Raw genomic sequence first — 13,544 nt, forward strand, 5'->3', positions numbered from 1 at the left:
ACCCCCAACCAATGAAATAAAGTAAAAGCCCAAGGTCTGCCTCCGTGGACAGAGACGCCCCCCGGAACCGGACCGAGCGTGGGTTCTCCCTGGGGGCCAGAGGGGCTGGGGGAGGAAGGGGGAGGGGGAGAGAGAGAAGGAGCCGGCTGAGGGCCCCTCATCATCTCCGCCCCCGATGTTTGCTGGAGTCTGGCTGGGCGGCGGCGGCGGCGGCGGGAGGGAGCGGCGGGCAGAGCCCCTCGGATCCCACCGCACACACTCGCACCCCTTCCCCTCCCCTCCCCTCTCCCCCCTCCCACCGGCTCGCCGCGACCCCCGCCCCAGCCCCCTCCCCTTCCCTTTCCCCTTCCCCTTCCCCTTCCCCTTCCCCGCCCGCCTCCGCCCCCATTCTTGGAATTGTGTGGAAAAATTCTCAGCCAAACCTCCCACCTCTCCTCTCCCCCCACCCCCGCCCCACTCCCCACGCCCTTTAAAAAGCCCCCTTTCCTCCCCGGCCCCTGCACTCTTTGTGAATGAGGGCAGGGAACACGGCCCTTCCCCCGCCCAGGAGCCACGCCAGACCGCCGCACTCAGAGGACTGTTTGTTAATAGTCCAATTAGATAATTGCCATCTTTCACTCCTTTTGCTCCGCATTTCCCATAAAGGAATGAATGGGGAGAGCGGCGTGGAGAGGGCTTCTGCCCCGGCAAGGTGACGAGAAGGGCTGGAGCATGCTCCTTGCACAAGGCCATGCGCTTGAATTGAATCATTGTGGCCTAATCAATGCTCTTATTGGATTACTGGCTGTTGCTTTTCTCAAAGATATTGTAGCAGAGACAATGAAATAGCTAGGGGAAAACTTTTTTTTTTTTTTTTTTAAGCAGATCTCACAGTTGAGATTTTCTCGGCTCTCTCTCCCTCTCCCCCTCTCTCTCCTGCTGGACTCTCTGAGTACAAAGCTGCCCTTTGAATGGGCTGCCTCAGGGCTGCTGGAGGTGCAGGCATGAAAAAATCCAACTGGAACTAAATGAAGAGAGGTGGCAGTTTAAGATGGCTGTCAGCGTCGAGGTGTGTTAAGGAGTTGTTTGGGACGAAAGCTTGGCTTTTTAGAGGGTGGGGGAAGTACTTTTGGGGAAAACTTTTTCTCCCCCCCCCTTTTTTTCCCCTCCTAGAGGCGACTGCTTTCTTCTGCCGCAGGGTGTGTAAGGGTTTTTGTTTTTTGTTTTTCCTCCCCCCCTCCACCCTCATTCAGCTCTATCTGTCGAGTGTGGAGAAAACCCCTCTAGCCACTGTGTGAGCAGGAGGGTCAAAGGCAAAGGGAAAGTTAATAATGCCTGCTAACGGTACTAACAATTCAGGATGAATCTTGTCAAAAGTTTTTCTGGAAGTGTGGGTCTTTGATTGTGTGTTTCCTGAAAGCAAGACCAATCATTTCCGTTTATTCACTGGCTAAACCCCTACTTGATCGGAGACAAGGACAGAAACCATCCATTACGCTCTGATATATTAGCCAAACAATTTAGTGTATTCATGAGGTAGCCGAAACGTGGAGGCTGCGAAATTACCCGTAATCAATTGCAACAGCGAGTGTGCGTCCCCCCGGGTGTCGGACAACTGCTACTCGCCGTCTCAGTAATAGGCGGGAGCCGCAGCAATTCGGAGTTGCGCTGCTCGCTACCTGATCGCCAGGCTGGGGACACTGGACGTGCTCAGAGGACGCGGGCGCTGACGAGGCGGCTTCGCCGCTGCTCCACCGGGATCCTCGACCAGACCCGCCGCCTCTCCGCGAGCGCGCCACTCGGCGGTCGCCGCTGACCTGCCCGCGGCCGCCGCAGCCGCCCCGCGGGGACATTCATTCTTGCCGCTTGCCTCTCTCCGGACCGAGCGTAGGGGCTGCATTGTAGTGGTTTTGCCCCCCGTCTGCTTTTTTTTTTCTCCTCCCCCCACCCCCCCTTTTTTTTTTGTTGTTGCTCTTGCCTCTCCTATGTTCGGGAAACGAGACAAAATGGACGTTCGGTGCCACTCGGACGCAGAGGCTGCCCGGGTCTCGAAGAACGCGCACAAGGAGAGCCGGGAGAGCAAGGGCGCGGAGGGGAACCTCCCTGCCGCCTTCCTCAAGGAACCGCAGGGCGCCTTCTCTGCGTCGGGCGCCGCGGAAGACTGTAACAAAAGTAAATCCAATTCAACCGCGGATCCGGATTACTGCCGCCGGATCCTGGTCCGAGGTAGGAATGGGTCAGGGCTGCGGGGGGCGTCCTTTAGGGGCGACTCAGGGGCTCGAGCTGCGCGCCGCCACCGACCCCGGCAGGCCGGGTGGGTCTGCCGCCTGGGACTTAGGAGAAAGTTGCTGGCCCTCCCCGTCCCGGGTGCGGCCAGCCGCTGGGGATTCCCACCTGGGACGCGCGCTCTCCAGGAGCTTCGATCCCTTCAAGCCTCGAGAGGCGCCGCCGGCTTGGCTGCTGGGGGAGCCGAGGGACTGTGCGGGAGGGCCCAGGATCCAGGCTGCGGCCTCCGACCCGGGAAAGAAGCCGGAAACTCTGGAGGACCTGTTCGCGTCCTGCGGACCGGAGGACCTGCGGGGAGCCCGCTTGCGGGCTCCCGCACCCTGGCGAGTTGAGCGCATCCGAGGGGGGCGCGGGCGCTGGAGAACAGCCGCGGACCGCCGGCTACGGCCAGGCCAGTTGGCGCGCTGGGCCAAGGGGCTCGGCGCCGCGCTCGGGCCTGGCCGCCGCCGCTGGGAGAAGCAGCCAGGCTGGGTTGCCAGGCCGCGGATGCCGCTTTACTGTTGGCCTCGACCCCGCTCTGCTGCGCGGCGTGCGGTCGGCTCCGGCGGTGGCGGTGGTGAGGCCCGGCCCCGGCGCGGCGCCGCCCCCGCCAACTGATCGCCAGGCCCTGCCGGCTGAGACTCGGTCCCTCCTCCTTCCGCCGCCGGGTTCGGGAGGGAAGGAGACCCCGGGATGGGGGTGGGAACGGCCGAAGTGCGGTCTGGTCAACACGCTCCAGAGCTGGGGCCGGCAGGATCTGGGCTGGTCAGTGCGGGGACCCTCAAGCTACAGGGGATCCAGTCCACGCAGCCGAGGCCCCCAGGCCAAAAGGAACGTCAGCCGATTTGGAATTGATTTTTTTTTTCTCCCCTGTCCGGAGGGCTCTACAAAGGCCAAGTCCGATTCTTCTTCCCATCAGCTGTGTGGAGTTAGTCCCCTCAACACCCCCCCCCCCAAGCACATACAGCGTCCTTGCTCCCCGGCTGTGGCTGCAGGCCCACCAGCCCGACTTCCCAGCTCCGGACTGCTGGCTGCTGATGACTGTGTCCCAGAAGCCAGCTCCGGCCAGGGGAGGTGGAGGAAGGCAGGAGGGTTCTTGTGCCTGATTATCTCCCCTTCCCCAGATGCCAAGGGGTCCATCCGAGAGATCATCCTGCCCAAGGGCCTGGACCTGGATCGGCCCAAGAGGACGCGCACTTCCTTCACCGCGGAGCAGCTCTACCGGCTGGAGATGGAGTTCCAGCGCTGCCAGTACGTGGTGGGCCGGGAGAGAACCGAGCTCGCTCGGCAGCTCAACCTCTCCGAGACCCAGGTACTCAGCGGCCGGGCTGCACACAGCTCAGCATCAGCCTCCTTCCCCTTCACCCCCAGCCAGCTCTTCCTCATCACCTAGCTTGACCCTGGATAGAGCCTCCCAGGTGAGGCAGAGAAGATAAGGAGGATGGGGAAGAAAGGGCGAAGGCTTTCTCCCTTTCCTAAGCCATCCCTTTCTGCCTCCACCCCAAATCTTCCATGGTCCATGCTCTGCCCGCCTTGGCCTAGCCCAGGAGGCCCCAAATCCTAGCCTTTTGGATTTCTTTTTGGACCGCAGTCTTGAGAATTCCCTGCTTGTCTCTGCTCTTGGAGGAACCGATGTTTGCCCCTGTTTTGGCCACCCCATTTTGGCCAGATTTCCAGGCACACCCCCTCTGGAGACCCTAGCCTTACACAGCACCCAGGCCCATTCAGCAAGAATGGGGCTAGGGCCAAAGCCCCCTGTTCCAGAGCTGTGGGTAACAAGTAGGGATCAGAAAGGTGCATATTCCGGAGATCTGCCTTTGCAGACCAGGCTGCCCCGATGCTTAAGGCTTTCCCTGGTCTTGAGCTGGACTCAGCCCCATTCCCAGCCCTGAGCACCCACTGTGGGCACCTAGGAGACCCTGTCTTAAGTGCCAGTGATGTGTGAGGTATGGGATGGGAAGCAGATCTGGGGCCTTGGGAGCCAGCACTGACAATTGTGCTTGAGGTCTTCTCCTTTACATGAAATCCATATGATGCTACTGGGGCTGGCCGTGTGAACTCTGGGCTCAGGAGCACTTTAGGGCCTGAGAGCTTTGTGTTGTGGGGATCATTTAGGGCCTCCCCAGGGCATGGTACCAGCTTGACCTACGTAAGGCTTATTTCTTTCTGAGGACCAGTTCCTTGACCTGTGCCCAGCCCTGAAGTGGGTGGGGAGCATTTTAGGTATGGGATCTGGGCAGAAAGCTGAGAACCAAGGACAGAACATACTGGATGTTCGAGTTTGAGTTGGCATGGTAGCTTTTTCCTTACTCTCTCTGCCACCATCCCTCTTAGTTTACAAAATCTAGACAGAATAACCTTTCCCTAGAGCTGCCAAACTCCATTCTGGGCCACCAGCTAGGCCTGAAGAGGGGCAAAGGGAGAACAGGAAGTAAGAGGGGAGGTTGACGAGAGAATTTAGTCCACTCCAGCCTACTGACTTCCTCCCATGACTCCAAAGTTCATGATGGAGAGCAGCTGAGTTATAAATTAAAGTTATCATTCAGACCTTTCGATCCACCTGGTGGTGAGGAGGTGGAGGAAGCTTGGCCTATAAAGTTCATCCTGCACCAATTATTCAGTCTATAGCCATCTTCCTTGCTTTTTGCTAGTTGATAGTCAATCTGACCCTAACAAGCAAGAAATAGCCTCTTGTAGCCTTCAACAGGAGTAGTGCTCTGGGGCTAAATTCGAGCCAGTTGGGCCACACTCCTTCCCATTCACCCTCACTTCCCACTTCCCGAACTGCATCCTTTAGGCCTTACACCTTCTCCTGGCAATGCGGGCTTTTACGCAGCACTGATCCATAGTCCCGCTACGGGTAGTGCGGCGGCCCAGTGAAGTAACTTCTGGTCTTCCTTCCAGTTAGGGTCGTGGACATTTTTACTTCTTTGTTATTTGTAAGCCGGGCTGGCCTAGGCCTGCTTCCATGACCCGGAAGCGCAGCATATGGGAGCTGTGTCCCCCTCTTGGCGGCCCTGACTCTCCGCCCCACCCACCCGCCCCGCAGCTCCCGGGCCGACTTCTCCGGTCTGGGGCTGGGACTGGGACTGGGGCTTTGGCTGGAGTTGGGGGAGGGCCCCCCCGGAGCCCTCGCGCTCCGGGAGCCCGCTCCCCTTGACGCCCGTCTCCCTCTGCCCCTCTCTCCCACCCTCCCTGCGCCCGGCGCGCAGGTGAAGGTCTGGTTCCAGAACCGGCGCACGAAGCAGAAGAAGGACCAAGGCAAGGACTCGGAGCTGCGCTCGGTGGTGTCGGAGACGGCGGCCACGTGCAGCGTGCTGCGGCTGCTGGAGCAGGGCCGCCTGCTGTCGCCGCCCGGCCTGCCTGCTCTGCTGCCGCCATGCGCCACAGGCGCGCTCGGCTCGGCGCTACGCGGGCCCAGCCTGCCGGCCCTGGGCGCGGGCTCTGCCGCGGGCTCGGCAGCCGCCGCCGCCCCGGGTCCCGCAGGCGCCGCGTCCCCGCACCCGCCGGCCGTGGGAGGCGCTCCGGGCCCCGGGCCCACCGGGCCAGGGGGACTGCACGCGGGCGCACCGGCCGCCGGCCACGGCCTCTTCAGCCTGCCCGTGCCCTCGCTGCTCGGATCCGTCGCCAGCCGCCTTTCCACCGCCCCGTTGACAATGGCCGGTTCGCTGGCCGGGAATTTGCAAGAACTCTCCGCCCGATACCTGAGCTCCTCGGCCTTCGAGCCTTACTCCCGGACCAACAATAAAGAAGGGGCCGAGAAAAAAGCGCTGGACTGATCTTAAGTGTTTTCCTGTATTTATATTTATAGTATCTATCGTGGTGATATTTATGGACTCACGCGCATTAGGCGCCCGGGGCTGCTGCGTTGGGCTCCCGGCTCCCAAGAGGCCTCTGACAGCTCTCCTTCCCCACCAGGCTCTGCTACCAATATTACCCCATTTGGGCTATTTTTCCCCCCTACCGTTCCTCTGTGTCCTCCCACACCCACCCTTCGCCCCCAACTTCCTTCTGAATCCAGGAGAATCCAAAGAATTGGGGGGAAAGCCCGAGTTAGCCAACCTGATGCCCCAACCAGTGCCTGGTCCTGGAGGGTAAAGTCTGGTTCTAAGTCCAGAGCACAGGACATCTGCTCTACATCGAGCCACTGCTGCCGTTGATTATTCTTATGGATCTCTGAAAAAGGAAGCTGCGAGCAGACCCCACTTGAAAAGGCTGACAGGTTTCGTTAGACCAAAAAGGAGGACGTTTCTTCCTCTCGCCAGAGAAACCAGGGCTTTCAGAAGCCCCTGGGCCCCACTTTGTGGACTTCTCGGGAGAGCCGGTGCACACGCAGCTTCCTGGCTGGACAAATCCTGCCGAATTTTCTCCCCTTTAAAGAAACTCCAGTCACAACCACCCCCGACCCCAGGAGACAATAAACCAAACATCGTGATGGGCAACGGCGGTAATAAATTTGATCTCATCGGCAATAAAAGGAGAGTAAGAACTACCACACAAAACCAAATGGAGTTGAACCAGTTTTTAAATGCTCATAAAGATGGAGTTTAGAAGGCGTAAGAAAATACAGGATACAAAATGCCTCCCAGGGCAATACGGAATTAAAGTTCTGGGTGTTATGACTTAAAACAGAAATTTAAAAGGGAAAAGCAAAAGAAAAGCCTATGCTGCTAATGAAAGAAAATTCATAATCTTTTCCGAGGCTGCGCCGGGAAGTGGCCGACAGCTTCACGCTCCTCCAGGAGAGAGAGCTGTGCAGCTCGCGGCAGCTCCCGGACGCTGGCGCTTCTCCCCACCGTCTCCCTTGTTCCCAGACCCGTGGCTCCGGGCAGAGTTGCTAGGTTTGGAAACAGATCAGTGCCCATTGCCTCCTCTCGTCCTCTGCCCGGATTCACAAAACCCTCCCAGCACGCAGGAAACGTCCCGATTTCAGAGTTCTTTGCGGACGGGAGGCAGGGACGCAGCTGGGGACATCAGGGCGGCCCGGCCTCCTCTGTCGGTAGTCTCCATATCCCGATCAGTTCCCTGCGTGGATATGAAAGGCATCCCTCTCCACCGCCTCCCCTAAAACACCCCCAGGGTTTCCACGGTCCCAAGTCAGAAACCCGGACCGCGACGCTGTCGCGGCCTCACGCCCTACCCGCACAGCCACGGCCACCCGCATTTTAACCAAAACCACAGACCCAGACGGCGAGGTGCCGCAGTGTCTAGAATGTATTCCTCCAGCCGAAGCGAGCGCAGAGCATTTTAAAAATAGTAATTTTATTGTAAATTATTTACGTCGGAAGCTTTTTTCCCTTTTTTCTTTTCTTTCTCTCTCTCTCTTTCTTTTATTTTCCTTAGGCAAATAGTGAAGAAAATAATGAACGATTCAAACGCGGGTAGGTGTCACTGAATCCTGGCTACTAACTTTGTTCTGAATGTTTTGGATATTTGGATGTTTTGTATTTATGTGGTGAGAGTGAAATATATATATCTATGATGATAAATGAGGTGTATTTTTGTCTTGTATTTGAAGGATTAAAAAAACAAAAAAGAAGAAGAAAGAAGACCCAGCAAGTGCTGAGTCTCCGGGTGGGGACTCCTGAGGCAGAGCGTGGCAGCCCCGGCAGTGCCGGGCCCTGCCACTGGTACCGGGAGTGCTTGGGTTGAGGTTTGGGGAGGGTTTCGGTCCGGGAGACAGAGGTGCCTGCCGACGATGTTTGTTCTGCTTCCTTTCACTCTTTGGCTCTCTGTCCCAGCGGTGTCGGACCATCAGGCCCTCCCTCCTAGATCTCCCACTTGGTGTTTCTCGGTTTATTTAGGAATTTGTCTCCGGAAACCCTAGAGCTCCTGCCTAATAATGCCCCCAGCTTCTCGAGTTTTCCAGCCGCAATCTCCATGCCGGCAGTATTTTGGATTTGTGCAATCACAGGGCCCAGAACAGGGAAGATTTTCCTTTCTTCTGACTTACAATAAGTCTCTTCGCCATCAAGGAGAAACTTTGAAGGAGCAAGAGAATAAAATAGCTATTAACTCCTGCAGAGACCTCTCCCCCCACCCCACCCCACCCCACCCCACCCCACCCCACCCCAGTACATACAACATACACAGTGGTGACGGATGTAGATTTTGCAAACAGAGATCTGGGGAAGCTAGGAGGGCTGGGGACAGTACTCCAGGGCACGCTCTTCTAAAGCTGAGCGGCGGGCACGGCAGCTCCAGCCCCCTCTTCGTGGCGCCTGAGCCCCTGGGGGGCATGGGGGCTCACAGTTCTCTTGGGGACACCCTCACAGGCCAGGCCCCTCGGCCCCCCACGCGTGCACTGGGCCTAAGCCGCGAGCTTGAGGCATCCGAAATGAGGCGGCGGCACAGTGTGGGCGGCGGAGTTCCTGAGCTGAGTGTGCGTTGGGCTCTACCGAGTTTAGGACCCTCGCCGTGGGCTCAGAGTTCTGAGAGATCAGAGCAGCCACAAAGCCCAGACAGTTCACTTTTGTTTCTCAAAGTCTCTACACACCCCTCCCCCGCCCAGCCACTTTCCCTCCTCTACTTGTTCCGTCTATCCTTTGCGTTCCCTCTAAGGACCCCTCTCCTCTGGTGGGGTCCCAGTCTCCACCCCCTTGTTTCTCCCCCTTGCCATCGCTTCTCCACAGTCTGGCTCTCTCCCTTCTTCCTCTTTCTCCACTTGGAGACTTCCAGTGTCTCTCTCTTTCTCCCCGCTTTTGGATTCCTCTGTCTGCCCGGGTGGCCCCAAGGCCGATGCGTGGGTGGCTCTTGCTGCAGATTCATGGCTGGTGGCTGAGGCCAGCAAGGGGAGAGAAGGGAGTGAGAAGGTGGCATCATTTTATAGAACAAAGGAAAGCACAAAATCGCAGCTTCAGGGTCCCCAGGAAGCTCAGCCCCCTCCCCCAGGATCCTCAGCCTGGGGAGTCACCAAGCAGGCCCCTCAGCAGCCCCCCACCCCACCCCCGCCTTTCTCCTTTTTGCTTTCTTATCCCTAAAAGGAGAAAGAACAAGTTACCCCATCTCCTCTCTGCTCTCACCTCCCTTCCCCTCCCTGGCTTTGGGAGAGCTGCTGAGCTTTTCACCTGCCACTCGGAGTGAAGTTCTTCTTCGACTCTTCTGCATAGAACAAGAATTACAATTTTAATTAAAAAACATTTATAGACAATTTATTTCATTTTAGTGCCCGTCCTGTTTCCTCTCCTTCCCCAAGGGCCTTCAGCAAGTTGCTTTGGTCCCTAGAGGCTTCTAGTGAGGCCTCTGGCCTCCAACTAGTGACTCACAGGCCAGGGGGGAGGCAGGTGACCTCTGTGAGAACAACTGGCCCCATCTGGGAGAAGGTGGAAGGGACTTCTGGGGTCATGGAGAACAACTGGAGGTAGGGGTACTGAAGGGAATCTCATGCTCAGGCCTGCACAAAGCAATATCCAAGATAGCTCAGAGCAGAGGAGAAAAAGAAAGAGCCTCTCACCAAACTCCTGTGAGTCTGGCAGTCAGGTGTGGCAAAGATGAGGGAAGTCACTCCGGAGCTGAACCGGACGTGTGCTCATATCCATGCTTGCAGTTGGCCTAACTCTGAGCCAGAATCTGTTCGTAATAAGCAGCATTTAGCGGCCCTTTATAGTTTACAGCTTTTTGCATACACCATCTCTATTACTCCTTACTTTCAGAGGTCCAGCCTCATTTTAAAGAGCCACATACAGGCTTGGAGCCCTCAAATAACTTGCCAAGGGCCAATAATCAGAGCCACAAGACTATAAGCTCCCCCTAGGGTCAGGGCCCTCCTCTTTCTTTTTCTTCCTCCTTCTCTCCCTCCCTCTCCTGTCTCTCCTTCTCTCACTCCCTTCTTTCTTCCCTTTCCCTTCCTTCCTTCGTTCCTTCCTTTTGTGTTCAAAGTGTCTGGCTCACGGTTAATCGAACTCTTCAGCCTATTTGCTTCCACATCTGCCAACTCCTATTTCCAGGCCTCTTTCTACTACACCAGCTGCTGAGGATTTACTTGGTGCCTTCATCAAGAGGTCTGAATTTCTCCCTTCTTCCTGTTTTCTTTCCTGCCAGTACCCAACTCCTTCCCCCTACTTCCCTCTAGAATGACATCTTTAAACCTCCTTACCCTCTTTACCTTACACTTTCTAAAAAAAACTTTTTTAAATTGAGGAATAACATTCATATAGTAAATATGTATATGGTAAAGTACACAAAGCTTAAGTATACTGTCAATGAACTTTTACACACACACACACCCGTACTTCTTGAATTGTTCCAGTGAAACTCTTTCAACTTCTCCCCTTGGGCCACGTCATGACACAATGGCTTTCTCCTGTTTGAAAAGAAGTGGTGTCATATTGGTGTGATTTTTTTTTTCACAGAAAACCACTCCAGGAAGTCCTTCTAAGGCTTCTTGAAAGAATTAGAAATCATGTATCTTCCAATCTCCTGCAGTCCTGAGTTTAAGTGACTTAAATCAAACACCTGATCAGAACTGTCTACTAAGTCAGGGTTTCTGAAGATGCAAATGAAAACCACCTGCTACAGGTTCACTTGTGAACTAGTCGAAATGCAGATTCCTAAACTTCGGCCCCACCTGATGAATCAGAAACTCTGGGGCTGGGGTTCAGGAATGTGCGTTATTAACAAGTTTCCCAAGTGATTCTTATCCACACTAACACTTGAGAACTACTGTACTAAATGGCAAACTCCCAAGACACTGCAACCTCCAGCATCTGGCCTGGGACCTGGCGTTTGGTAGGAATACAATGCATGTTTGTTAAACAAATTAATCCACATTTTCTGACACAAGTTTCTTGGGTCACATAATACTATTGTAATTTAACACTATTTCTACATTGGGAAATCCTTACATATCAGAGTCTTTTTACTTTAGTAGGTTTCACTTTGATGAAGCAGGAGAGGAAGATGGATAGATTTTGGTGGTTTCTCAGGTCTAAGGGAAGGTCTTTTATCAACCTAACTGGGACCATCTTGCTGGACCAGCTGCTTCCCTTTAGACCTGGGAGTTTGGGGGGGCAGGAGGAGAGTCCTCCATATTCACTGAAAGACACTCAGGTGCACTCTTTTCTTGGTGGCAACTGAAGGTGTCTGTTGGAGAGACATCAGAGCTGTGGAAGGAGCAAGGCCACCAGGTCCAGAGGAACTGGCATGGAATGGACATGGAAGCTGAAAATTACTTTCATATTCTCTGGTTTATTTAGTTGATATGAAACTTATTTTCTGTCTAGAAGCATATTTGCCTATCTTCTTACCCTGAAAACAGAAAACATATGTTGTGCTTTATGTGGTAGTGTTGTATCCATTCCTAGAGATAACAGCAGCTCACACACACATGTTCCTCGGGATCTCACAAGGCCCAGGATGATGGTTTGCGCCACTAAGAAAAAGTAATTCATCTTAGAGGTTACTAGTTAACGGGCTCTCCAGTCACAGTGACATGGGTTCAAATCCTAGATCCACCACTTAATAGCTGTGTAATCTTGGACAATTACCCAGCTGCCTGCTTTAAGCCTGTTTCTACATGTGTCAAATGAAGATAATAATGGTAGCTACCTCATAGAATTTTCATGAGTAGTTAATTAGATAAGGCATTAAAGCATCTGGTACAACCTAGTATCAACATTCAAATATTAGCGATTTATTATAAGACTGTGTCAATGTGGTAGCTGATGGTCTGAGACTCTCTCAGGGCCTTAGTTTCCCCATCTGTAGAGTGAGGGGGTTGGCCTTAAGTCCTTACTTAGGGAAGGACTTGGAATTGTGGTTGAGCCAGTCATAATGGAATTTACTCTCCCTGCCTTTAGAATGGATACCACAGCCATCAGTAAGAACAGCACTTTTACTAAAAATGATAAATTATTATTTAAATGACTTGGCGGATGGCCTTCAGCTGTCAGTTGTCAGACAGTGCTCAGTTGTCAGTCTTTTTTGGGAGTTGCCTCAGCTGAAGAGAACTACCTTGTCCGAGGTCATCCCTAATTTCCCAGCGTGGCTTCCAATGACGGGGAGACCTGGGGATAAGCCTGATCCTCTGCACTCCAACTTTGGATAGTTTTGAAGGGCCATCCCATCTTCCCATCTTCCCAACTCCCTGAAGTTCTATTTATCCTGTTTCCCCATGGCTTTTCTCTATCATTGCAGGTCTGTATTTTGTTCCTTTCTTTCTCTTTATTTTTTTTTTAATTAAAAAGATTTTAATACAATTTTATTTTCCATTTACAGTTATTATGAAATATTGACCATATTCCCTGTGTTGTACAACACATCCTTGAGCCTATCTTACACCCAGTAGTTTGTACCCCGCCATATTCCCCCCCCCACCCCCCCGCCCACAACCACTAGTTTGTCCTCTATATCCGTGAGTTGCAGGTCTGTATTTTGAAAGCTCTTTTGGCAGTTGGGGGAGACCCCAGGGGAGGTGGTGTGGGAAGAGGAGCACATGGATTCTGAGGCAGAGGTCAGTCGGTGAGTTCACTGCAAAAGGGACAAGAGGATGACGGTGGTGGTGGTGTCAGCTGGTACAGTAGCAGAAGAAATGGAGAAGAGAGGATGGGTTCAAGGTATTTTCTGGGGTAAAATCACCAGATCTTAGTAATCAAATGGAAGTGACGGGAACTAATCAAATTTGAAACTATTTTCCTTGAGTCAGGAAGGGAATGAGATGAGGAGCTTGAACCCAAGAAGGGGCTGGGGCAGAGTTGGCCTCAAGGCTGAGGTGGCAGCTCCGAGTTCCGGCGGAGGCTTTGGACCGGAAGGCCTGAGGGCCGGAGGGCGGGAAAATCACGGAGCATGCGCCCTCCGCGCGAGTCTGCGTAAGAACTAGGCGCCGCTTCTCCGCGGCAGGAGGGCGTGAAGGACTTCCCGCGTCCCTGGGCTCCTTGTCTCTCCTCCAAGACCTCACGTCTCACTCCTCACCCCTTGCTGCTCTTGCCAGTCGACGAGCCTAGGACGCACTCGCGTGCGGTGCCAGCTGCCAGGAAAGTGGAGAGTTGGACCTGGTTTGAAGCTTTGGCTCCAGGCCTTGACCTCAGCTGAGCCTGACTGTGGTGCCCTCTTGCTCAGCATGGGCAGAAATAATGAATGGAAACGCCCTCCTCGGAGGTCGGGCTCTGAAGAGGTCAGCAGTGACCAGGTCTGTGGAGCAGCAGGACCTGGCATGAGGAGGTGCGGCCGCCACCCCTGGAGCCCCCGTCTCCACCCAGCTGCTCAGCTCGGGGGAAAGGAGAGGGAGGTAGGCCAGACGCCATCTTTCTTTCCATCCTCCAGACCAACGCTCTGGGTTCCGAGCAGCAACACAGGCTGGGCCC

The 13,544-nt window shown here is 54.6% G+C and overlaps 1 protein-coding gene across 1 annotated transcript; it reads left to right on the top strand.

The window, feature by feature from the left end:
• Positions 1-516: 516 nt before the first annotated feature.
• VAX1 (ventral anterior homeobox 1) lies at positions 517-8,279 on the top strand. Its single transcript, XM_082425427.1, has 3 exons — positions 517-2,205; positions 3,369-3,556; positions 5,457-8,279. The coding sequence occupies exons 1-3, from the start codon at positions 1,965-1,967 to the stop codon at positions 6,021-6,023; spliced, it is 996 nt and encodes a 331-aa protein (XP_082281553.1). The 5' UTR covers positions 517-1,964; the 3' UTR covers positions 6,024-8,279.
• The last annotated feature ends 5,265 nt before the right edge of the window (positions 8,280-13,544 follow it).

Source organism: Balaenoptera physalus, assembly GCF_965194825.1.
Source record: "Balaenoptera physalus genome assembly, chromosome: 14".
NCBI classification, from domain to species: Eukaryota; Metazoa; Chordata; class Mammalia; order Artiodactyla; family Balaenopteridae; genus Balaenoptera; species Balaenoptera physalus.

What these genes read in the sequence shown, in the direction of transcription:
- VAX1 (XM_082425427.1), top strand. Translation starts at nt 1,965, where the DNA reads ATGTTCGGGAAACGAGACAAAATGGACGTTCGGTGCCACTCGGACGCA. An exon ending in CCGCCGGATCCTGGTCCGAG is followed by an intron (nt 2,206 to 3,368) that starts GTAGGAATGGGT and finishes CCCCTTCCCCAG; the next exon opens with ATGCCAAGGGGTCCATCCGA. An exon ending in TCAACCTCTCCGAGACCCAG is followed by an intron (nt 3,557 to 5,456) that starts GTACTCAGCGGC and finishes CCCGGCGCGCAG; the next exon opens with GTGAAGGTCTGGTTCCAGAA.